This window comes from Lepidochelys kempii, chromosome 11 (genome assembly GCF_965140285.1).
Source record: "Lepidochelys kempii isolate rLepKem1 chromosome 11, rLepKem1.hap1, whole genome shotgun sequence".
Lineage (NCBI taxonomy): Eukaryota > Metazoa > Chordata > Testudines > Cheloniidae > Lepidochelys > Lepidochelys kempii.
The window spans coordinates 71,235,333-71,262,332 of NC_136390.1; the positions used below are offsets into that span (position 1 = coordinate 71,235,333).

The window sequence follows — 27,000 nt, forward strand, 5'->3', positions numbered from 1 at the left end:
ATCAAGGGCTGCCTGCTGCAAAGCTTGAGCAATGAGCTTGCCCTCCTCTACTCAGGAGGAAAACTCTACCCTGGAGTCCTCTGGCAACAGCTCCGTAAATTTTGCCATTGCTCCACAGGAGTTGTAATATAGCCGGGTGGTTAGATATTCTGAGCTGGAGCTGTCTTGTGGAATAGAGTTTTCTCCCCAAAAAGTCCAGCTTTTTAGCCTCCCAGTTTTTGGGGGAGGGGCCCTGGTAGCCTTGGCACTCCCGCTCATTTGCTGCAGCTACCACTAGGGAGTCCAGCAGGGGATGAGTATACAGGTACTCGAACCCCTTACAGGGAACAAAGTACTTTCGTTCGTTCCTCTTTGCCATTAATAGTTTTGGTAAGTGGCAGAGCAATATGGGAGGGACCAGAGGGGGCAAGACACCATGGGGTCTGATGTCTCAATGACCTCCTCTGCCTGGATCCCCAGGTTCTGCACCTCCATCCTCAGCAGTTGCTGGAGCACCCTGCTCTCCTCGAGGACAGGGGCCGTCGATGGTCCTGCCACCGCCTCATCAGACAAGGATGACGACAAGGCCCTAGCTGGGAGCAGGTCCTGTTCCTTTACCCTCGGTGCTAAGGGGATCTCTCAGCACCCGGTCTTCTGGGGCAGTAGGTGCCGGCATGGGGAACACTTGGTCCTGCTGATACTCCAGAGGCACCAAAGCCAACCTGGAATAGGACCTCTGACTCTGGCCCTGGTGGAACACCCACAGCATCCAGAATGGACACTAGGCAGAAGCCTGCCACTGATCAGGCCACAGTCTCAGATGAGGCTGCTGCCCACGCTTACCAGACCTGGATCTCCTGTTTCTCCTCTACCAGTAGGGGACTCTGTTTTGGAGAACAACAGAGGAGCAGTGCCCATCAGTGCCGGAGATTGATGCCGGGAACTTGGGGACCAGTGCAGCTCCCCTATGTGAGTGCTGGTGACCGGTGCAGCATCGTCACTGGCTTGCCCCTGGACAGGACCGAGGGTCTCACAGGTGCTGCTGAGACCAATGTAGGGGACCTATCCCAACTTGGAGGGGAGGGCAGTGCCGTCGGGGCGATGAGTCCTTGGCCGCCTCGAATACCTCCAGCCTGGATGGCAGCTACAGGTTGCAGCTCTCCCAGATAGGGGAGTGTTGTGGGCCTGGACTCGAGTGGCCCCTTGTAGGGACAGGAGTCAACGAGACCCTAGTCAGCAGAGCTGAACTCACGTAGCCTGACATGGGTCTCAAGGCAGCGGACTCCGTCTGTGCCAGTCTGGATGTAGGGGCGCGGCCCCTTTCGGGTCTCTTCTTATGGTCCACCGCGGAGTGAGAACGATGGTGCCCGCTGACCTGAGTGGAGCCCCTATGTGCGGAGCCTTGGCGGTGCCAAGGGTCTCTGGCTGAGTCCTTGGAGCCAATTCATGTGCTGCTGGTGCTGGCGCACTGCGCACCGAAGATGAGGTGCTTGTTGTCGGCTCTGCCAATCCAGGATCTGAGTGTGGACAGAGAGCAGCCTCCATCAGAAGGATCTTGAGGCACTAATCTCGCTCCTTCTGAGTCTTTGGACGGAACCCCCTGCAGATCTTACAGCATTCTTTTTGGTGGCTTTCCCCCAAACACTTCAAAGAGGAAGTGTGGGAGTCACTTCTGGGCATAGACTTGCCACACGCTGCGCAGGGTTTAAATCCCAGGGACCAAGGCATGTCCCGGTACCAGGAACAAAAAAAAGGGGGGGGGGTAGAGGGGAGGGAGTACCCCCAAATGAAACTTATGTAAAAAGCTACACTATACTAACTATTAACTACTATTATAATCTAACTATATACACAAGGTTCAAAGACTGCTAAGAGAGATGCCTGCCAAAGCAAGAGATACGAGTGTTCCGGCTAACTGTCACAGGTGGTAAGAAGGAACTGATGTGGTGGTGGGTTGGCAGGGCCCTATATCCAATGCCATGAAGGCGCAACATCCATCAGGTACTGCTAGGGGCAAAACCTTCTGGCTACCATGCAAGCGGCATGCACACACCTAATAGGAATGGATCACTTGAAGAAGAATCACTTGAAGAAGAAATTACTTGAAGAAAATATTCTGCCAAGCCTAATCATAGTGTGATCATCCCAACTGAGTAGCGATACTAAATGCTTCAAGGCCATTCCATATCACCCTGATCTCTTACTGCTTGATACTTTGACTATTCTCCTCTTTATGAAGTACTTTGCTCTGTTTCCACCAACAGAAGCACCCCACTAAGTGGGGTGAGGGGAGAGAAAACCTTTTGTAGTGATAATTACCCATTTTTTCCACAATTTGTGTGTATAAAAACAAACATCTTCTGTATTTTCCACAGTATGCATTCGATGAACTGAGCTGTAGCTCACGAAAGCTTATGCCCAGATAAATTGGTTAGTCTCTAAGGTGCCACATGTACTCCTTTTCTTTTTGCGAATACAGACTAACACGGCTGTTACTCTGAAACCCACTGAGCTAACATCCTGTCTGGCTACGCTACCGTGTGATATCTCAGGAACCTACTGATTTGGGATACCTTTTGCCACAAATGTTGCTGTTAACTTCTGGTGACTCCTTTGCAACAGAAACCAATGTCTCAGGTAAAAGATCACTTGCACAGAAGCGGACCAATTCTTGTCTCATCTGTTTCTGACAAATCTGGTTGAACACGTAGTGGCTGCTGATGCATTTAGTATCAATAAAGCCATTTAAAAGTTTCTCTTCAATGATAAGTCCATACTTCTGGAAACCCACTGTTAGGAAATGTGGAGCTTTCCGCAGAGAAAAATACTGCATACTCACCAAACCCACCATTATATTTGACATCTTGTTGGGAGTCTTACCAAGAGTCCAGGTTCTGAATAGGCTTAGGTCTTATCTACAGTAGACTTAGCTAAAATTTTCCCATTGGTGGTAACAGTGACCATGGCTATCCTGTCTGGAGTAGCACTCCCACAATAGCAAATGTCAGTGGAACTGAACTGGTGGTAGCATCAGTGAGGAATTTGACAAAAAAGCTTAATTTATGCACAACTTTACACTCCCAGAGGCAGTCCATATAAGTCAGGCATTACATACATTATAGCGCCAAGGCAGAAGCTTGTATTGCTCCTACCATAGATGTACTGGTTACGTGCTTAGTGGACATATAGGAGGACTTAGTGTCAGTATAAGGGGCCAGATTGAGATCTCTGGACAACTAGAGGTGTAAACCAGCATAGTCCCACTGGCTTCAATAAAGGAACATCGTTTTATATCATCTGAAAATCTGGCCCCTATTCACTTAAATTTAAAAATATCTGCAATTGTCCATGATCTGTTCAATGATGTTTAATCTCCCTACTTAATAGCTGACATAAAAGCAAACACTAAGCTACACAAAGGTACCTGACACTGTTCTCTAGCTGCTTCTGATGTGATGGATCAAAAAACGAAGCATTAATTGGTATCTTCCTGATCTCACTTCTATTCTCCTGTGAACCTTATTGTTTAGCCCTAACAAAGAGAAAAGGTGTTCATATTTAGAATATTAAATGTATATTTCATATCACACCTAAAATATTATAAATTTCTATGACATTTACACAGATGTGTATTTAAAAATCAGCGTCTCTCCTATCACGATGCATAAGAAACCTGCATGTGACAGTGATACCTAACTAGTGAACAACATAGGTTTGAGATGTTCAGTACTCTTCAGGGTTCAACCTGGCATGACTGCACAATATTTACCACCTTCTAAGGGGTATAAATTACAAGGCAGTAAACACCTGAGCACTGTGTACACTAGGGAGCACACCTGTACAGCTGGACCATTGCAAGAATATGTGTACAAAGTGTTCTAATATAGACAGGGCTTTAAAGAGTCCACAATACTAACTAGCACTGTGAATTAACACATTTTCTTCTGCCAAGTATTTTCAGTTTTGCAAAGAATTTAAAATAAGGGGGGGAAATGCACTTCTTCATTGCTGTAAGAAGCATATGCCCCAGACCCTGAAAACTGCTGCAACAATTATGACAATTTCCTGCCATATCCTGGACAAACCTTACTCAACTAAGTTTAATACCTTTGGGGTCCATTGTATTAAAAATGCAATTGTTTATGTGTTATCGTGAGATTGGAGGTAGCTTCTCTAGGTGGAGGTGGTATGCTAATATAATTCCTCTGGTAATCAGCCCTTTTGAAAACACCCCCTGATACCTCATACTGGATTCTTTAGGGACCAATGACAAATAATGGATTTTTGGACAAATAGCTGGTTCTGATCCAGCAAATAGACAGGCCCCCCATTCCACGGAGGGCTCAATCCTTAGGGAAGGCCTGGAAGGACCTACACCAACCAGAGCCCTTCTAGAGACTGGGGGGATGGGATAGATGTCCTCTTGTAAGCTTATTCACACAAGTAGGTTCTTTTACAGTTTTTAATACGTTTTCTCTGTAGTGCTTTTACCTTATGCTTGCTTAGAAAAAAACTGTATAAAAACTTAAAACTTTTGGAAATGACTATTATTCTCTACAGAGAAAGCAAGCAGGCCTGTATAGACAGATTGTCTTTTGCTGGGAACAACAATGAAGGCAGGGAACTGTTCAGCCTGGAAATACCCTGGTCAGGAGGGGTAGAGGCACAGGTCTTCACTCCAGAAAGACACAGGCTGGGAAGCCAGAAGCCTGACTGAGAGCCCTTGCTTGGTCAGAGCAGTTGTCCTGAACTGTGACATCTACATGCAGACTCTACATGTTTTAAAAGTAAATATATTTTCTCAATGATGCATGTAATGCCTATTAACATGAATGAAGGCTGAATCTCTGACACTGTCTCTTTTTTTTGTTGGTCGGTTTGTTTGTCTAACAAAAAGACTACCTGAACCTCCAGGAACTTACCTACCCTGAGGCCATCCTAAGTGTCCCACCTTCACAGTGTTGTCATAGCTCATGCAGACTGACCACTGACTTTTTAACAATGTCATCTGAACTAGCACAGTTCTATGACAGGATGAGAAAAGTGCCAGCAAGCATTCTTTACTAACACTTCCCTTGCTGCAAGTACTGGGAGAGCTGCAATGGTGGGACATTTTCAGAGACAGATCAGTGCAGTAGCAACCCAACTCAACCCCATGCTACAGCCAAATGCTCATAACCACATGCGTCCTTTTTCAGGCTGTATTTAAAACTCAATTAACAGTTAAAATAAAAAAGTGGATGTAAACCACAGCTAGACAGCTTCCATTCCTCAGAGATTTTTCCAGCCATGCTTTCAACAACCCTCATTGAAATGGATTGTCTGCTCCTGATCCTAGTTTGCCTCCTTTCCATGAAGACCTATTACTTCTCTTGTATCACTGCAAATTTACATGATAATGCTAAATCCTGAAACTGAAGTTTAGGTTGAAACAATTAAATGGCATTCTCCCTGCATTGTTGTTTTACTTTTGTTCCTTATTTTCAGTACCCTTTCCTAACACCATTTCCTCTTAGTTTTATTTAATTGAGATTGCACAATACCATCACATTTGCTCAAGCTTCTTTAGACTATAATTTTGCTTTGATTAGCAGGCTAACAAAGATTTTTGAGGCATCAAGTAAATCATGATTTTTCTCTGTGCTAAAATGGGTTAAGTGAAAACAAGTAATTGTTTAGTGGGATCTTTAAAAGGACTTAAAGTTTAATATCTCAAGTATCCTATTACAAGTTTTAAAATATCCCACAAATATTTTACCTGTTTTTTTCCGTATCTTTCTGACTCGTTCTTCTGCTTAATCTACACAAAACTCCAAATAGAAACTGTTCTCAAATAAAAATTTTGAGCATGGTACAAGATAAAGATTAATATAAAAATTCAAAATGGTTTCCTCTGCTTATCCTCACAATTTATAAATTATATTCCTCTCTCCATATATTTGGTTCCTTTCCCATCCCCCAATTAGTATAGAAACACAGTATGTAAATTACCACCTACAGGGAAATTTTCCCCCCATAACATAGTTAGCAGCTACGTAAACCACTTAAATTCTTCAACCTATTTTATAACAATTAGAATATGAATTTTTCATAATCTCCATCAACAACCTGCTTCTAAAAACATTTTCATCGTTATTTTCTAGGACCAAGTATTAGGTGCTTTACATAAAACACAGGAGAGAAGTCCATGTCCTGAAGATCTTATAACCTAAACGATACCTTCCCTAGAGGAGCTAGGATAAAACACACCAGCATCTGGGAGGGACATGAAGGGCCAGGCATTCCAGATTATGTGATAATGTATTTATTCAGTTTTGGTAGACACAACTTCCATTTTTCATGTTATTTATTTGTAATGAAGCACATTTAGTGATGCTTAGTTTTACCTAGAAGAAATAATTCTTGTTAGGTGCAGGCATTAAGTGGGAGATTTTTTAATGCAAGAACAGGAGTCAGACACCTAATTACCATCTGTGCCTTTGAAAGTCTCCCCCTAATTCTGTATTACAGTCTATGTAAGATGTATTTGATCAACACACCATTCTCCAAAACACTCAAAATAGCGATCCACTTTGTCGGGCAGGACACAATATACTGAAGTGTATACTTTACAAAGCTGCTCAAACTCATGTTTAAGTTCTAAAAGATCAAATACACAACAGTGCTTACTGAAGAAGAGGAGCTCTGAAAAGTTTTTCCACAACTGAAAGTACTTCTGCCCTTTTAATTTTTTATTCCCCAATGAAAAAACAAAACAAAAGACAAAAAACTTCTTTTCCAAAAAGCATTTCCTAAAATCCAAACCAGGACAGATGTTCAATGTTTCAGCTTACATAACATTAGCTCATTTCACCAAACATTAACACATGTTCTGTAGGTTATTTAGGGAACACACAACAATCTCTCACTAACACCAGCTCTCTAAAGTTTCTTTAGGCCAGCTAAACCTCCCAAGCTTTCAGCATAATTTCACAGAGTTTAGCAAATGTACACAGCCCAAATTAGATGCCAATACTATCTAAAACAGAACTCCACAAAGCTTCTGGACAGTACAGTAGATACCATTTTATCACAATATTACACTGCAGCTAATACCTTGAAGTTAAAGTTAGACTGATCTAGCAGCAATTAACCTGTAAACTAATCAAACAAAATAACTGCAATAAAACTAAAGGAAGCCTGGGATAACAGTTATGCATTTTCGTGCGACACAAAAACAGGTTCTCTTCTCAGTTTTCAACGAAGATTGTTTTAAAATGTATAGTAATTGTGACAGAGCATGCTACCATGTAACTGAAAGTTAGAAACTGTACATGTAATGTTCACTTTTATTTTATATATCTACTAAACATCTTCCATGTCCATACCAAACACTGCTGAGAGATAATGCAGACAAAAGGAAACACCTGAAAGCCCACAGATAACATTTTCAAAAATAGGGGCTTACTATTAGAAATCTAAGTGACCTATTTTCTTAAGTGGAGAGCACCCAGAAGCTCCAGTGAAATGAAAAGAAGGTACTATGTTATGAAAACAGTCTATTAGGTAGTTAACTTTAAGCAGTGACAATTTAAGATCTAGGTCCACAAAATTAGGAACTCCAACCAATGGAAGTATTTTAGTCACCCATTTTATTTTCTTGACTTAAAGATAATTTCCAGGAAGATAAGCTGCAAAAGCTTTCATTTTTCTTTCACATGAAATCATATATCTGGCAGAGTTTTGAAAGTTCTTCCTAAAATATCCTTTTGCCATTGCTCCCAGAAATCTAAGGGGAACATGGTATACTGCACAGACTATGAAATCAGAATCCTTTGAATTCCTGTTACAGACATTTTACTGGAGGAAGGTGAAAAGCTACTCGCTACTCATGACTGATAGGAGCTGGGACACACAGATATAGTTTATTAATATGTAACACAGTAAGATTTAAGCTAGAATCGGAAAAAAGGCCCCACTGTGGTGGGCACTGTACTCAAATAATCAAGATGTCCTTGTCCCAAAGAGCTCACAATCTTCTTGGTGACCTCTCTGGTACAGAGAGTCTCTGCTGAAATAACACCTATTCTCTCCTCCTCACAATTCTGCTTGGTTTTTCCTCCTGTGAACTGCCTACTATGGGCATGAGGGGCAAGGCTGGTCCTGCACTCCAGCCCTCATTTCCCCTGCATAGGCTCACCTAGGCATCTGCATACTTGGGGAAAAAGTAAACAGGTGGCTGAGTCAGAATGGCTGGAATTCTGGGTGTGAAGGGATTGTGTCCTTATCCAAAAGGCCCTCTCTGTCTAGGAAGCTCTGCTCTCCCACTTCATCTGAAAACAGGGATTCTTCACAGTCCAACCAACCACTCCCTCCCCTCACACTTCCAAAGGCCAGGCAGAAGGTGCCTGCCATGCTTGGCGGTGTGGGAGGCCAGCAGAAAAAGCATCTACAGCAGTTGACCGTGACCCTTCTTGGTAACCACAATGGACATCAGCTAATGATATCTGATGCAAAGAAGACTTAAGGGCCTGCAAGAAGTTGATGTTTCACATACATTTGTGACTAGACCCCAAAAAGGAACAACGGATTAATTAAATGGATAAAAATTAGTGAATATCAAATCTAATAGAAGTTGGGGAAAATTCCACTGCATTATTGGTCAAGGGAAATTTAACTTAGGTTTAAGATGGTTAACAAGAAAGGTATTTTTAAAAGGTCAACTTGTGGTTTTTAAAATGAATCCAAAAGCCAAATATATAAAACGAAGTGAGGAACTCCCTTTTTCCACCAATAGCTTATCAAGTTACCCCTAGTTCACTAACCCTCACAGAAAGTCAATCAGTGCTTTGTTGGCAGGATTTATCTTTACCACTAGCAGCAGATTTACCTGTAATCTTAGCTATAAATCTGAGTTGACTGAAATTGTTATCTATGTTGGAATCTTTAAAGGAGCCTATGATATTTAGGACCTCAAATTCCACACACCTGAATATGATGGTCTATGTATACTTAGGGTCCTGCCTCAGCTCAGGGGACTGGACTAGATGACCTCTCTAGGTGCCTTCCAGCCCTACGTTTCTATGATTTTGTGAAATTCTACTGCAAAAGTAGATCCTGCACCTAATCAGCCACTCCATCAGCAGCAACAAGGCCCGAATAGCCATTTTCTTCCTTTTCCTGCTGCTGTGAAGAGCAAAAAGTAGAGAGGAAGAACAATTTCATGCAACTCCACTTAGCTTCCCTCTAAATCTATTTATAAGAGCTCTTCAGTTGGCTGAGGACAAAAACTCGATCCTTTCATACACCCTCAGAACACCAGCTGGATGGTCTGCAAGGCTAGTGGAAACATTCCAACTCACTTCAAATAACTTTGGCTTCTTTCAGTTGTTACACAGCTTTCATTTAGTAGGTGGGATATTCTGCACACCCTACAGGGACATTGGTCAACTTAATTTTACTATTTCTACATTAATATACAACTAGAATACCTCTCATCAACTCTCACTTATCACTGAAATATGTTTTTAGTAAGGTAAATACCCCAAGATGTTTGGAAGACCTTTGTAAATTTAGTGTGGCAGCATGTATTTAGAGCATGGACACAGACTCCCCCAACAGCAGCTTCCCAGAAAAGCCACTACGGATAAGCAATCTCCAAATCGGAAGCAAATTTTAAAAAATCTTGAGCTTATTAGAAACCAAACATCTGTGCAAGGCATCTCAGGGGGAGAGGAGGGTTGGGGGGAGAGGAGGGTTGAGGGTATTGTGTACTGTGTGCAAGAAAAAAAAAAACATTGTTTTTTTATACGGTTGGCTCTTTTACATGATGATGGCTGGCAAAAGGAGAGTCAGACAGTGTGATGCAAAATTGACTGTTTTTAAAGAAAACACTGAAATTATTTTTAACTTTCTTCATATTGACAGCATCCTTTATCTTTCTTAAGTGCCCCAATCATCATTTGTAAAGAGTTGACCTCAATTGTCCAGAGAGCTCTTCCTCGCGTCCCAACTTTCCACACTGAATGCACCTGTGCATCACCTAAACAATTTCAGTGGAGCACAATGGTATCATGAAAGGTACTACATGCTAGCAGAACGGAGATAGCTTCAGACCACTCAAAAGGGACATGGAACAAGAGTAGAGCCCTAATACTTAAGTATTTATCTATGTGAAGTTCAAATTGGATAAAGTTCATTTGTCCAATCATATCAGATTACATTCTAACACATTTCAGGAAGAAAATCCTATCATTTTAGCATTTGGAATTCTATTTTCATTTTTCTAGGCATTGCACAGCTGAGTTAGTTTACGTGGTTTACAAGTCCATGAATTTTTATTCGATCATCAGTTATGGAATTTTCAGCAGGGCCTGGAGGTCCTTTGAGGAGTTTCTATTCAGAGGATAAAAAATTACTTTTATAATTTAGCATTCTTTATTTGCTCACATGTTGAAGGATTACTTGCACTGTATAGTACACAAAAAATGTAAACTTTGGGACAGGGCAAACTCAACTCAGAATGTAACGCTGGGCAGTACATGATTGAAATCAGAAATCACATAGCAGATCTCCATGGGAAACGCCTTACACCTGGCCTGTCTGTGTGGACTTAATTGCAAGATCTACCCCTCAGCATCTAAATCTGTATGCTGTCTGTCTTTATTCTTTATAACATTCTTTACAACATTTATAACACAAATGCATAAAGTATCTTTGTTCTAAATAGTTCCATCCCATATATGCATGTCAGGGGATAGACACATGATAATCCTTCCATAATGTAGGATAGTTAGAACCTGCTACAATTTCAAGTCCATCAGAATCGGAAATCATAATAAGGCACTACTGGGGTCCCAGTGGCAGAAATGGAAATTTGGGGTGACTGAAGCTTTTGGAAGGGAAAAACGAAAGTGTCAGGACAAGATGTTCCTTTCAAATCTTGTTACTCCAAACACTTCCCCAAAGCAAAATACATTAAACACAAAGTAAAAACTTTGAATTGACTAGAAAAACAGGAGAAGCTCAAACTCAGTCTGTGTATTTATTCAACTATCAAGCATCGTAATGAGTTCGTGAACTGCTCAGCTGAACAAATCAAATGGAAGATCATCAAGATTGACAAAGTGAGTATTTCTTAGATTTAAGTTTTCCAGTAAAAGATGTATTCAACTACTTTATTATGAGTTTACGACCAGATGAAAGGAATATCAGGGGAAAGTTAAACCACAAAAGTGACTGAAATTCTAAAAGGAAAATGTACTCCCACTCTTTCTTGCACAGAATTATCTCCTGTCAAAACAGTAAGGTATGTAAAAATAAACAGGCACTAGAGGTCATATCTTGGACAACACACAACAGAAGAACAAAACTAAGAGTAAAATTCATATGACAAGCAAAAGCATCAATACATAAAAAAGCAACAATTTCACACTTCCTATGGCCAACCTGCACTAGAAAACCATTCTTTCCTGTACAAAATGTAGGTTACATTTGTTTTAATAAGCTAGGTAACAAATTAACTTAATTAAAGTTTATTGATGATAATTATGCCAAAATGTTCATTCTATTATGTAACTAACAGCTGAAGATGATATCTCTTCTGTTGCTCATTTTATTTACTACTTATATATTTCTTTTTTGTTTAAGCACACTCATTGCTGGGACATTGCAAATAATCTCCAAGGATTTAAAGGAATAGCCATTATTCAAGTTTACCACAAACTGAAATCTACACTTTTTTTTACCAAGTCTGGAGAAACCCTGAGGAAAGAGGAATAAAACCTGATATCATGCAACTCTTCTAGACAGGTGCCTGAAACCAAAGCAAATACACTAAGATGAAATACTTCAGTGACGTTGCATGCCCTGTCCAGCTTTGGAGACACTAGACAATAGGGAAAAAATCTTTATCCTGGAAAATAAAAACAATGCCTCATTTAAAAGTTTCAGAGTAGGAGGTTATTTCTCTATAGTGTCACATTAAAGATTTAAGCAGGAGTAGAAGTGTAAAGGGTGGGGAATGGGTGTTGTGCCACACTTCGATCCACACTACAGCCCCCATCCTGTAAACTGTCCCACATATGGGCAGTCCTGTGCTCATACAGAGTCCTGCTGACCTCATCAGGTATTTGCCTAAATGAATCAGTTGCAAGAATGGGTGCTATGTTTGTTCACTTCAAATCAGGGAAGAGGAGGGTTTTTATTGCTTTTATGGACCTTTTTTTTCACCCATTAAAAACATTTGAAATACTAGAGTTTTAAATATAATTTAATATTTTGTGCATATTTCCTTAATTTAAGTACCAAAGTGCAGCCACTCAGGGTCCTGTACTAATACTGCTGTGTATAATCTGATACAATTAAAGCAGAGCAGGAGCTGCTTGAGGATATCAGCTGTTCAGAGAGAGGAAAAGAACTCTGACCTCCAATCTCTGCAATTAAGTAAAGGATGATTTTGTAATGTCTGTGTACTGGTAATTTTAAGTATCAGCATATATTATAAGAATTTACAATCTTAAATAAGCATGTGTATCTTTAAATATACAACAGCTTTTGAAGTTTCCATTGTGTTTGTGTTCTAATCTTGAATTTTTTTTTTTTTTTTTTGGTAGCCAGCCATAACCTGGTGCTATCTTTCATCCTGTCTCTGATCCCTCCAGCGGGAGACCGGCTTCCCTCTCAGAACCAGCTCTTACACTTTCCTGTGTCCCAAAGAAAGGGAACCAGTTAACAGTTCCTTATTACTTCCTTTCCCTCCTCCAATCTCTAGAAAACACCCTGGGCAGACCGAGCATCTCACATTCTTTGTTTACCTTCCCTCAGCTGCCTGCTTTACCCTCCCACACGGCCCACAGTTTACTGTGTGTACTGGGTTCCTCCCCATGCTGACAGCTGCTTCCTGAATAGGAGAAGTATTTTATCATGCTTTCCATTTAACTTGCTTGAAGCTTCAAAAGGAGGCTGAAACAGACAAAACCTCTCTAAATTGCCATGACACAAGTAAGGAGATTGGATTTTATTCTTGTATGTGACACCTTGGTTAAGTCATATATCTGCTCCATGCCTCAGTTTCTCTTTCTATAAAATGGCAACAGTACCAGCCTCACACCAGTGTTTCAAGGCTTAATTCATTCATGTTTGCAAAACATTTTAATATTCTCAAATGGAAGGAGACCTAGAACTGCACAGTATCATCATCAAAATGGAATGCATCACACAAGAAGGGTTCTGTAACAATAAGATCATGTTTGCAGAAAAACTCCTTCCATGGTATTAGCTTTTTACTAGTTCAAATATGTGATTCTACACTGCAATCAGAACCCCATGGCTGGCCCATGCCAGCTGGCTTGGGCTAAGGGGCTGTTTAATTGCAGTGTAGATATTTGGGCTCGGGCTGGAGTCCAGGCTCTAGGACCACTGCAAGGTGGAAGGGTCCCAGAGCTTGGCTAGAGCTTAAACAGCCCCTTAGCTGGAGCCCTGCAAACCTAAGTCAGCTGGCATGGGCCAGCCAGGGGTTTTTCAATGAAGTGTAAACATACCCACAGCTAATCGTTAGACGACAAGTTTGGCAACGGAGAACAGTTTCCAGTTCACCCCTCTCAAGAAACCAGAACTACTCTTTAAATGTAGGTGTGAAGATGACAGTTTGAATGTGACATATTCACAGCTCAGCTACATGTCTTCCACTTGCACAACAGAAGTTGCTGATTGGTGGCTGTTTTTCTAATCACTCCCTGTTTTACTATGAGAAGGCAAACAACTTCAATAGGACTTCTATATTTAATCAGCTCCCTTTTTTTCTACATTAGCGTGATGTAACTGCAAATCTCAGACACTACTCTGGCTTCAAGGTTGTTTCAGACATCTATTTTCTCTTAAGTCAGACACCAGAATACCTCCATAATGAAAATGCTTGTCCCACTGGGTATGCATATATGCATAGTGGGAGGTTGGTATAATGAATTAAAGCCTGCTGTACTTGTATTATTTCTTGGATTGTTACTGAAGGAAATAAATCAGCTTTCAATGCATAATTTTCACTTAGAATTAAAAATCCAAAGTATTGCCAGATAAGTGATGAGAAAGAGGTTTTTTGCACCATATGCTGATGTAGTTCAAGTGTATTTTTGGGTGGAAGAAACACTTAGGGTCAAAGAAAGTGGAAGGAAAACAGACATTGCCCATACTGATGGTTAAATGCTCACTAGAAACAGTTGCTGGCATAATGAGAAACACTGGAAAGCCATAGAGTAGGTCTGGCACTTAGCCGACCCATGCCAGAAGATGAGGGTTATTGTGGTGGCAGCAACTTGGGAGGCAAATGATAAAGGGAACAAAGATAGTGTGGGGCTCCATCTAGCGCCTTTTATATCCCAAGCACATTACAGGTAGATACTGGTAGTACAGCTGCTGAGTAAACTAGCAAGGTACCCAACATGCGCTCACCAAGAGCTCACAAATAGCACTGACATAAGAACCTGTTTTATTTTGAGAAATAGCATAGGCCGCAACATCTCAGATATGTTCTACTCTTTGTCCAACTTAAAGAGCCCATATTCTTTTTCAGTCATCAGCAAGGGGCAAAGGCAACACCTCACATTAGCATCCAATCTGAAGATTACTGTTAACAATTCAGCCGAAACCCTTATACTATTATGCATAGAGCTTGAAACTAAATCCCAATGCGGAACTTGGAGCAACAAGCTCCTTTCCTTGCCTAAATTCAGTCGAACTGCCAGTGTGGACCCACACTGACAGGGTATGTTTTCACACGAGAATATAAACTATATATAGTTTATATATAAAAATGAGCGGATAAACTATTACCGTCACAAATTATGTGGGGCTAGAGCTATTTCCAAACATGATGTTTACTAATGACAGGTTGTCAGAGTTAATTAAATTCCTAAGTACTGATTTCATCAGACCGCCTAACCCTATCACTTACAAGGTGAATTATGGCTTTTAATTGTTCCAATTTTACCTGCTAATGAAAATGCATGGTGCCATTAGTAAGGCCTGTCAGCTACATTTATGTGCAAAGAAATGATCTGACTCTGCTTTGGTGACCTAATCCTGTCCATGAAAACTTTCAAGTACAGGACAGTAAATAACTACCCCTAAAGACAAAGGGGACAGATGGGAATACGCTCAGAACAGAGCAACAAATCACAGAATCAAGAAAAACAAAATATTCCAGGTCTGAGTGCCATTAAAGTTCTACAGAACAGAAACAAGTTTGTCTCCTGAAAGAACTAATCAAATATTTATTACCTTCTGCTCATGAGAGTAATAAATAAATAAATAAAAATCAGTGGAGATACCGATTATGCTCTTTTCATTGTGAGGCTCTCTCAGTTTCGGGATTTACCCACCATTTATCTTTATTTGTTTCTCATTATTGATAGCCACTTGAAGTGGCAGTACTAGGCAGTGACTTTCCAACACCTTTTCCAACATTCCAGTAGAGGATTTCTGAGCGTTCATGTACAAATCCAACTGCTGCTCCTTTTGCAATGAATCATAGAATCATAGAATATCAGGGTTGGAAGGGACCTCAGGAGGTCATCTAGTCCAACCCCCTGCTCAAAGCAGGACCAATCCCCAATTAAATCATCCCAGCCACGGCTTTGTCAAGCCTGACCTTAAAAACTTCTAAGGAAGGAGATTCTACCACCTCCCTAGGTAACGCAGTCCAGTGTTTCACCACCCTCCTAGTGAAAAAGTTTTTCCTAATATCCAACATAAACCTCCCCCACTGCAACTTGAGACCATTACTCCTTGTCCTGTCCTCTTCTACCACTGAGAATAGTCTAGAACCATCCTCTCTGGAACCACCTCTCAGGTAGTTGAAAGCAGCTATCAAATCCCCCCCTCATTCTTCTCTTCTGCAGACTAAACAATCCCAGTTCCCTCAGCCTCTCCTCATAACTCATGTGTTCCAGACCCCTAATCATTTTTGTTGCCCTTCGCTGGACTCTCTCCAATTTATCCACATCCTTCTTGTAGTGTGGGGCCCAAAACTGGACACAGTACTCCAGATGAGGCCTCACCAATGTCGAATAGAGGGGGACGATCACGTCCCTCCATCTGCTCGCTATGCCCCTACTTATACTTATACAATGGTCCTCAAACATCACCTCTATCAATAGTAGTAGAGAAGCAACCTAAGTCCCTTCCATGTGAAGTAATAAAATCTAGAAAATTTTTGCATCACTATTGCATTTTCCCATGAAAATGGCCGACTCCACAGTGGAGCCTCACACAGATTTTTAACTACAAAGACTAGTTAAAACCTCAAGAATACTATGCTCTAACATTCTGAACTGTATAACCTCCTACAACAAGCATTAATTTCAAACAGGTGTTACAGTAGACAAATGAAACTACATATGACTACTGCTAAAAAGACATCTACAGAAAGGGAGAAGACAGAGAGAGATGTGCTTAAAACTTAAGAAAATCAAAAGAAAAACAAATTTAGATGATACACAAAACAAGGGGAAAACACTACAGTACAAAAGCGGTGTCTCCTCCCTCTTCAAAACAAGACAAGCACTGCCATGAAGAGAATGAATAGTTACCTGCATCCATATCTGCAAAGAATGGAACAGCCAGTAAGGAAAAGAAGGAACCAGAAATTCAGTGTCTCAGAGTTGGATTTAAAGTTCATAAGGAGAATAAATAAAAATCAAGAAAATATTTTTAGTGAAAAATATACCTCAATTATGTGCTACGATGATATACATAGTCTCAAATGGTACAAGTGACTAAGCTTAAATTAAAATAACAAATACAATGAAAGTTTTGAACTACATATTAAACTGTAGCATAAAACTAGAATTAAAAAAAAACAAAAAAACCTGTTCTTCTCCAGGCCCCAAAATTAGTGATCTAAAAAATAATGGAACAAATTCATAACACAGAAGTTTTATTTCAAAATCTTTATGGTCTCTGGTACAAGAAACTTAAGGGCCCAATCCTGTATACATCCAATACCAAGGGTGGTAGTAATTGCCTTCAGCAGCCAAATTGGAATTAATGGAAGTAGTCATAGTAGTAAGCATTACATTGGGTAGTGAGTGAAATTTATGAATCTGAGATTAAGAACATTTCCCATATGGACAAATACTTCATGGGAAAGCATTTAAAAATGATAAGATACTACAAAAAAAAAAAAAAAGGTATACATTTGTACTTGTTGCCTCTCCACTATGACAAATGTTCAAAGGAAGCATACTTTATTTTTTACCAACATTGCAGAACGACCAATGATGATTTTTTTTACTGTACTATTTCTGTATGATATATTAAAACATCAATTAACAGTGCACTGCATGAAAGCAAAAGAACTAAAATCAGCATGCTTTTAATCATCCGCATATCCACTTACCTTCAGGAGATTCCTCCTGGACATATGTGCCAGTCAGATACCGGTGCACAAGTGCAGACTTGCCACTAGCTAAATTCCCCACAATTCCCTGGAATGAAAAGATGATACACGTTGAGCCATAATCAAACCTTCTGATATTTAAAAAATATAACAAATAGTATGATTTGTATAATTTTCTTTTAACAAAAAATCTCTCAATAACCCAAGATTTAATATTTTAACCTCTAAGTTTATGAGAAATACCATTTATAAGAAAAACTAGCAATGTATCTCAGAACACACAACCCCAAAAAAAATTCATTGTGAGAGCACTAAGGCTGCTGCACACCGCATACATAGTGCAAAAGGAATGCCATGAGAAGTGAAGCTATTTACAGTCCCTTCCCTCTACTCCTCCTCCGGCACACACATCACCACTACTGTACACTATATACAATAGTGCACTGCAATCTTAGCTCTGCCCCCCACCCTGCAGAGGATGCCAGACTTCCAGAACACATCAATGATCTCAGGTAACAATTCTGATGTAACTGATGCTGCGGAGTCAGCAGAAGAAACACTATTGTTATGAGTCACACAAAGTTAATTTCTTTTGTTTGTTTGTTAAAAACCTGCAAATAAGTGTCAGTTACAATTGCTCTGTTCGCTTCAAATTCTTGCTCTAAACCACCCCTTTGGTAGCTCATTTACTTCATTTACTTCTGATAAGCTGTCCCCTACACTCGGAAGAAGCACCCTCTTGTGCATTTGTCAATCATTCCCCTGTATTCAAATTCCTCCTTAAAATACAGTTCTGAAAGCATTTACTTGATAATACACCTTTCTGAAAAGGTGGAATACTACTATACATGATTTCAAGACCACACTTTTTCCTGGTTGTTCATTGTGAGTCTCAACAGTTCTGTTATCCATCTAGTTCAGTACTTAAGCTCTTGGGTCAGTAACTGTGTGCCACTATGCACTTTTGATCTCTGAACACAATAAAGGTGTTTCATGAACAAAAAATTAATAGGTTTCAGAGTAGCAGCCATGTTAGTCTGTATCCGCAAAAAGAAAAGGAGTACTTGTGGCACCTTAGAGACTAACAAATTTATTTGAGCATAAGCTTTCATGAGATACAGCTCACTTCATCGGATGCATTCAGTGGAAAATAAAAGTGGGGACTGAATGCATCCGATGAAGTGATCTGTAGCTCACGAAAGCTTATGCTCAAATAAATTTGTTAGTCTCTAAGGTGCCACAAGTACTCCTTTTCTTTCTACAAAATTAATAGACATTCTATCCATTTCATGGGATCCTTCTTATTGGCATGCTGAACTAAGGTGGTTTGTTCAAAATGATATGTAGGATACCAAACAATCCCAAAGTGACAGAGTTTGGGCAGTGGGCTTAGAATCATAGAATATCAAGGTTGGAAGGGACCTCAGGAGGTCATCTAGTCCAACCCCCTGCTCAAAGGAGGACCAATCTCCAATTTTTGCCCCAGATCCCTAAATGGACTGAACTCTCAACCCTGGGTTTAGCAGGCCAATGCTCAAACCACTGAGCTATTCCTCCCCCCCCAATTGGGGAAAGCCTTATGATCTTGGATCTATTCTCCCTCACTGCAAGCATACTCCAGTAAAGAATAGGTAAAGGTAGCTTCTTGAAAGTTGCTTACTCTCCTTCCATACTCCAAAGGTAGCCAGTAATGCAGCTGTGGAAGTATCTTAAGCAAAGAGCTCATAATCCAAGTTCATGAAGACAGCCCTTGCCCAATAGGCCATATAAACCTTCAGGTGCAGGGAGAGATGTGGACTACAAGTGCGGGAATCATAGAATATTAGGATTGGAAGAGACCTCAGGAGGTCATCTAATCCAATCCCCTGCTCAAAGCAGGACCAACACCAACTAAATCATCCCAGCCAGGACTTTGTCAAGCCGGGCCTTAAAAACCCCTAAGGATGGAGATTCCACCACCTCCCTAGGTGACCCATTCCAGTGCTTCACCACCTTCCTAGTGAAATAGTGTTTCCTAATATCCAACCTAGACCTCCCCCACTGCAACTTGAGACCATTACTCCTTGTTCTGTCATCTGTCACCACTGAGAACAGCCTAGCTCCATCCTTTTTGGAACCTCCCTTCAGGTATTTGAAGGCTGCTATCAAATCCCCCCTCACTCTTCTCCAGACTAAATAACCCCAGTTCCCTCAGCCTCTCCTTGTAAGCCATGTGCCCCAGCCCCCAATCATTTTTGTTGCCCTGGATCATAGAATATCAGGGTTAGAAGGGACCTCAGGAGGTCATCTAGTCCAACCCTTTGCTCAAAGCAGGAACAATCCTCAATTTTTGCCCCAGATCCCTAAATGGACCCCTCAAGGATTGAACTCACAACCCTGGGTTTAGCAGGCCAATGCTCAAACCACTGAGCTATCCCTCCCTCCCCTAAAAAGGAAGGAGTGCCAGAGACTCTCCTGAATAAAAACAGAAAGGAATTTAAAATAGATAATAAGGAGGGCAAGAAAGAAAAGAAAAGCAGAGAGAAAGGGGGAAATGGAGGGATCAGAGCTACTGCATTGGGCCATAGTGCATGAGGGAACACAAGTCTATGAATCAGCTGTTGCGGGGGAGATAGCTTGATCACAAGCAGTTTGGGAGTCACCTGCAGCAAAAGAAACTAACAGGATTATGTCAAGAGAAATGCCACTGTATTTACGAGCATAGGTGCTACCAACCTAAGCAACAGACCAAAATAAATAAATCCCAAGTAAAGCTGGAGCTAAGTGGTAGTAGGAAGGCCATCTGTTCAGCACGGTTCTGTGTGAGCCGACTTTGAAGAGTGTTTAAACAGAGCACACCGGAAGATTTTAATCTAATTTCATCTAAGAGGAATTACTGAGTATGCTGGTACATGCTGAAACATATACATCTAAAAATAAGTGTTAGGTAAGACGCTGGACAAGTTCAATCATTTCGACAGCTTGGATTTGCCTCATTCTCAAACACCAGCTAAACAAAAGGATGCTCTCTGGTAACCTATGACATGGCTTCAACTGAAGACAAAAATGTCTATAGGTTACTATGTCATGACTAGAGGTAAAAGCTGAAACCCTGCTAAGACTGATGGGGCATGCCAATTCATTTGGCAGACCTCTAAAAGCATACAAGACAGCTACGTAATTGTGTGGCTGCAAACATTTTGGGCCAAACTTTCAAAACTTGTCTCTGAAATTTGCATCCTAGGACCAACCTGCATGAAAACAGACATTTATGTGTACAAATTGTCTTGACATCTCCAATTGCATGACTGGCACAGGGTGAACTTGCAGTCTGGCTGAAAAAGTGTTGCTCAACATTCTACTACTACTATACAGCAGCCTAGCCCAGTGGCTCTCAACCTTTCCGGACTACTGCACCCCTTTCAAGAGTCTGATTTACCTTGTGTACCCCCAAGTTACACCTCGCTTAAAAACTACTGGTTTACAAAATCAGACCTAAAAATACAAAAAAAAGTGTCACAGTACACTATTACTGAAAAATTGCTTACAATCTCATAGAGCTGTCAAGTGATTAAAAAAATTAACTGTGATTAATCATGCTATTAAACAATAAAATACTGTTTATTTAAATCTTTTTTTGGATGTTTTCTACATTTTCAAACATATTGATTTCAATTACAACACAGAATACAAAGTGTACAGTGCTCACTTTATATTTATTTTTATTACAAACGTTTGCACTGTAAAAAACAAAATAAATAGTATTTTTCAATTCATCTAATACTAGTACTGCAGTGCAATCTCTTTATAATGAAAGCTGAACTTATCAATGTAAAATTACGTACAAAAAAACCTGCATTCAAAAATAAAACAAAAAACTTTAGAGCCTACAAATCCATCTATGTTCAGCCAATTGCTCAGACAAACAAGTTTGGTTACAATTTGCAGGAGATAATGCTGTCCGCTTCTTGTTTACAGTGCAACCTGAAAGTGAGAACAGGTGTTTGCATGCACTATTGTAGCTGGCATCACATGATATGGACATGCTAGATGTGCTAAAGATTCATATGGCCCTTCATGCTTCAAACCACCATTCCAGAGGACGTGCTCCACGGATTCTGCTCAATAACAATCCAAAGTAGTGCAGAGCAACATATGTTCATTTTCATCATCTGAGTCAGACGCCGCCAGCAGAAGGTTGATTTTCTTTTTTGGTGGTTTGGGTTCTGTAGTTTCCGCATTGGAGCGTTGCTCTTTTAAGACTTCTGAAAGCATGCTCCTCGCCTCGTCCCTCTCAGATTTTGGAAGGCATTTCAGATTCTTAATCCTTGGGTTGAGTGCTGTAGCTATTCTGACAGGGTCAGGCCAGATGGCTATAGGAAAGTGATAGAAGGCAGATATATTAGCCCCAGGTTAAGTAGGTCCCTTTTCCCTGGGTAAGGTAATAGGGAAGGTTCCAGAACAATCAGGAACTTTCTGGAAACAATTAAGGCAGACAGGCTTAGAACACCTGCAGTCAATCAAGAAGCTGCCAGAATCAATTAAGACAGGCAGGCTAATCAGGGCACCTGGGTTTAAAAATAAGCTCACTTCAGTTTGTGGTGTGCGTGCGAGGAGCTGGGAGCAAGAGGTGCAAGAAGCTGAGAGTGAGAAGGCGTACTACTGGAAGACTGAGAAGTACAAGCATTATCAGAAATCAGGAGGAAGGTCCTGTGGTGAGAATAAAGAAGGTGTTGGGAGGAGGCCATGGGGAAGTAGCCCAGGGAGTTGTAGCTATCACGCAGCTGTTACAGGAACCACTGTAGACAGCTGCAATCCACAGGGCCCTGTGGTGGAATCCGGAGTAGAGGGCGGGACCGGGTTCCCCCCATCCCTCCATTACCCCAACTCCCTACTTGATACCGGAGGAGTTGACCTGGACTGTGGGTTCCACCAGAGGGGAAGGTCTCTGGCCTGTTCCCCGATCCACTAGGTGGATCAGCAGAAACTGAGGGGATTGTTCTTCTTCCTTTTCCCCATGCTGGCCAGTGATGAGGCTAACTGAGTGAACAGCAGATTCGAGCCACAAAAGTGGCCAAACTGAGGGCTGCTGTGAACCTTTGAGGCGAGCAAATCCGCCAATAAGGGCAGGACCCACCAAGGCACAGGAGGAACTTTGTCACACTATCTTTAGAAATCTCACATTGGTACCTTCTTTGCATTTTGTCAGATCTGTAGCGAAAGTGTTCTTAAAACAAACAACACGTACTGGGTCATCATTCGAGACTGCTATAACATGAAATACATGGCAGAATGCAGGTAAAACAGAGCAGCAGACATACAATTCTTCCCCAAGGAGTTGAGTCACAAATTTAATTAACGTTTTGTTTTTTTTTAATGAGCATCAGCATGGAAGCACGTCCTCTGGAATGCTGGCCAAAGCATGAAGAGGCATACAAATGTTTAGCATAACTGGCACGTAAATACATTGCAATGACAGCTACAAAAGTGCCATGCGAAAGCCTGTTCTCACTTTCAAGTGACATTATAAATAAGAAGGGGGCACCATTATCTCCCGTAAATGTAAACAAACTCGTTTGCCTGAGCAATTGGCAGAACAAGTAATAGGACAGAGTGCACTTGTAGGGTCTATAGTTTACATTGTTTTGTTTTTGAGTACAATCATATAACAAAAAAAAAATCTACATTTTTAAGTTGCACTTTCACGATAAGGATATTGCACTACAGTACTTGTATGATGTGAACTTTTGTTTATCATTTTTATAGTGCAAATATTTGTAATGAAAAATAAAGTGAGCACTGTACACTTCCAATTCTGTGTTGTAATTGAAATCAATATATTTGGAAGTGTAGAAAAACATCCAAAAATACTTAATAAATTTCAATTGGTATTTTATTGTTTAACAGTGCACTTAAAAACTGCAATTACTTGCAATTTATTTTTTTAGTGACTTTCTGACAGGGAGGCAAATGGAATCTGCAAGAGCAATCATGCATCAGTCCCTAGCTGTGTAGATTCATTGTTTCAGGCACCCAGAGAAGCCAGCAAAGAGGTAAATCATCGCAGGGCTGGGGACACCCTAGCCACTGGCTCCTACCCTGAGCCAGCATCAGCTGCTAATCCCGGCTGGGCTGGAGGCAGGAGAGGACAGGACTTCCTCTTCCCCTGCAAGGAGTGGCTGGGGCTGTGTCTGACCCACCTCCAGAAACATCCTCCCCTGCTTCCTGCCCCCATCGCTCCTCAGCTGCGTGCGGATCTGCTCCCCCAACTGCCTAACCCCCGTGCATCTGGATTTCCCATACCCAGACACCCACACCAAGCCTCACCCCATACACCCAGAACTCCCCTAGTCTTCCATACCCAAACTCACCCCACTGAATCTCAACCCCTGCATCTGGAGCCTCCCTGCACCCTGACCACCTCCCACTGAGCTCCTTGCAATCAAACCCCCACACTGATGAGCCCCAGCCCCTGCACTCCCGAGCCCGCACATCCAAATCCCCACGCCACTGACCCCCAACTGGCTGCACCCAGACCCCCACGCCACCAACCCCACTCCCCCAGCACAGAGACACCCCCACTGAGACCCTCACACCATCCGCTGATCCCCAACCACTTTCACTTGGAAGGCCCAGTCCCATTGCACCTGCTCCTGGAACCCCCGCCCCCAACGAGCCTCTGTGCATCCAGATCCCCCACACTGAGACCCCCCACTGAGCTGCCTCCATCTAGATGGCCCCACACAGAATCCTCTCACCCCACACCTGGATCCCCCCACACTGAGCAACTCCACTCTTGGATCCTGCCTGGTTGAGCTTGCCTGCCCCACACCTGGAGCAGCGCAGCAGGGCCTCAGTGTGTTTCTGTGGCAGGCCCAGGCCCAGGCCTTGTGCCGTGTCAGGGTCGGGCGCAGCCTCACCACTGACCCATGTCCTGGGGGTGGGGAGGCTGCAGGGTGATCCCCACCTTCATACAGCCAGTGGCCTGGCTGCCATGCTGGAGCCTCTGCATTTATTTATTGACAAATAAAACTTACTAAATTTTGCAGGATTTTAAAATACCATGCACAGAATTTTTAATTTTTTGACACAGAATACGCTCAGGAGTAACCCTATGCCCTGAACGATGCAGGTGTCCTGTGGAAAAAATAGTACGGTATAGCGTGTAACAACACTATCACATAATGCATACCTGCATGGGGGCAAATTAAGGTTGTCTGTGCAATCCTAACCTTTTGAGTACTAGACTCTACTACCAACATTTCCTCTAATTTTTCCCATCCACATGCAGAATGAATTGTTATGTGCACCAATATGGAGATGATCTGTGGTGGGGGTGGCGCCGAAGGGGTTCAAAGTGTGGGAGGGGGCTCAGAGCTGGGGCATGGGGTTGGGGTGCAGGGGAATGAGGACTCCGGCTGGGGGTGTGGGCTCGAGGGTGCAGGACAAGGATGAGGGGTTATTGGTGCAGGAGGGGCCTGAGGGCTGGGGCAGAGGTTTGGGGTACAGGGGGGTGAGGACTCCGGCTGGGGGTACACACACTGGATTGGGGCCAGGGATGAGAAGTTTGGGGTGAAGGCTGCCATGGGCTGCGGCAGGGAGAGAGCACCTGGGCTGGGGAAGAGCGTCTCTCCCCGTCCCAGCAGCACCTGGGCTGGGGCAGGGGAAGAGGTTCCTCTCTCCATCCACCGCCCCAGCGGCTCTTGGGGAGAGGCGCCTCTTCTCTGACACCACAGCAGCTCTGGGGCTGGGTCCAGGGGAGATGTGTCTCTCCCCACTGCAGGCCTGGAGCTGCGAGGGAGAGGGGTGTCTCCTGGCCGCGCCGCAGCCCCGGGGCTGGGGATGTTAAGTGCACGGCCCTTGGTGACCTCCTGTATGGCAATGCACCTTAGAGGGAACTTAGTCTGCATCCTTAGCCCTGGTCTACACTAGGACTTTAGGTCGAATCTAGCAGGGTTAAATCGATGTAAACCTGCACCTGTCCACACAATGAAGCCCTTTATTTCGACTTAAAGAGCTCTTATAATCGATTTCCTTACTCCACCCCTGACAAGGGGATTAGCGCTTAAATGGGCCTTGCCGGCTTGAATTTGGGGTACTGTGGACACAATTTGACAGTATTGACCTCCGGGAGCTATCCCAGAGTGCTCCATTGTGACCCCTCTGGACAGCACTCTCAACTCAGATGCACTGGCCAGGTAGACAGGGAAAGGCCGCAAACTTTTGAATCTCATTTCCTGTTTGGCCAGCGTGGCAAGCTGCAGGTGACCATGCAGAGCTCATCAGCACAGGTGACCATGATGGAGTCCCAGAATCTCAAAAGAGCTCCAGCATGGACCGAATGGGAGGTATGGGATCTGATCGCTGTATGGGGAGAGGAATCCGTGCTATCAGAACTCCGTTCCAGTTTTCGAAATGCCAAAACCTTTGTCAAAATCTCCCAGGGCATGAAGGACAGAGGCCATAACAGGGACCCGAAGCAGTGCCGCGTGAAACTGAAGGAGCTGAGGCAAGCCTACCAGAAAACCAGAGAGGCAAACGGCCGCTCCAGGTCAGAGCCCAAAACATGCTGCTTCTTTGATGAGCTGCATTCCATTTTAGGGGGTTCAGCCACCACTACCCCAGCTGTGTTGTTTGACTCCTTCAATGGAGATGGAGGCAACAGGGAAGCAGGTTTTGGGGATGAAGAAGATGATGAGGAGGAGGTTGTAGATAGCTCAGAGCAAGCAAGCGGAAAAACCGGTTTTCCCGACAGCCAGGAACTGTTTCTCACCCTGGACCTGGAGCCAGTACCCCCCAAACCCACCCAAGGCTGCCTCCTGGACCCGGCAGGCGGAGAAGGGACCTCCGGTGAGTGTACCTTTTAAAATACTATACATGGTTTAAAAGCAAACATGTGAAAGGATTAATTTGCCCTGGCATTCGCGGCTCTCCTGGATGTACTCCCAAAGCCTTTGCAAAAGGTTTCTGGGGACGGCAGTCTTATTGCATCCTCCATCGTAGGACACTTTATCACTCCAGGCCAGTAACACATACTCGGGGAATCATTGCACAACAAAGCATTGCAGTGTATGTTTGCTGGCATTCAAACAACATCCGTTCTTTATCTCTCTGTGTTATCCTCAGGAGAGTGAAATATCATTCATGGTCACCTGCTTGAAATAGGGTGCTTTTCTTCAGGGGACACTCAAAGGAGCCCATTCCTGCTGGGCTGTTTGCCTATGGCTGAACAGAAATGTTCCTCGCTGTTAGCCACGGGGGGTGTAGCCACTGTTTTATAAAATGTGTGTTTTTAAATACCGCTGTCCCTTTTTTTTTCTCCACCAGCTGCATGTGGTTTCAATGATCACAGGATCTTCTCCTTCCCAGAGGCTAGTGAAGATTAGAAAGAAAAAAAAACGCACTCATGATGAAATGTTCTCTGAGCTCATGCTGTCCTCCCACACTGACAGAGCACAGACGAATGCGTGGAGGCAAATAATGTCAGAGTGCAGGAAAGCACAAAATGACCGGGAGGAGAGGTGGCAGGCTGAAGAGAGTAAGTGGCGGGCTGAAGACAGGGCTGAAGCTCAAATGTGGTGGCAGGGTGATGAGAGGAAGCAGGATTCAATGCTGAGGCTGCTGGAGGATCAAACCAGTATGGTCCAGTGTATGGTTGAGCTGCAGCA

The 27,000-nt window shown here is 42.7% G+C and overlaps 1 protein-coding gene across 8 annotated transcripts in view; it reads right to left on the reverse strand.

The window, feature by feature from the left end:
- The window catches only part of AGAP1 (ArfGAP with GTPase domain, ankyrin repeat and PH domain 1), a 694,311-nt gene that overhangs the window by 411,704 nt on the left and 255,607 nt on the right, over positions 1-27,000 (reverse strand). For 5 of the 8 annotated variants that reach the window (XM_073306804.2, XM_073306803.2, XM_073306801.2 and 2 more), the window contains exons 3-4: positions 17,354-17,441; positions 16,545-16,556 (exon numbers count right to left, since the gene is read on the reverse strand). In XM_073306804.2, the coding sequence (XP_073162905.1) occupies positions 16,545-16,556; positions 17,354-17,441 (100 nt within the window). The remainder of the gene's footprint in view (positions 1-16,544; positions 16,557-17,353; positions 17,442-27,000) is intronic. The other 3 variants (XM_073306802.2, XM_073306800.2, XM_073306805.2) reach the window with 1 other exon arrangement.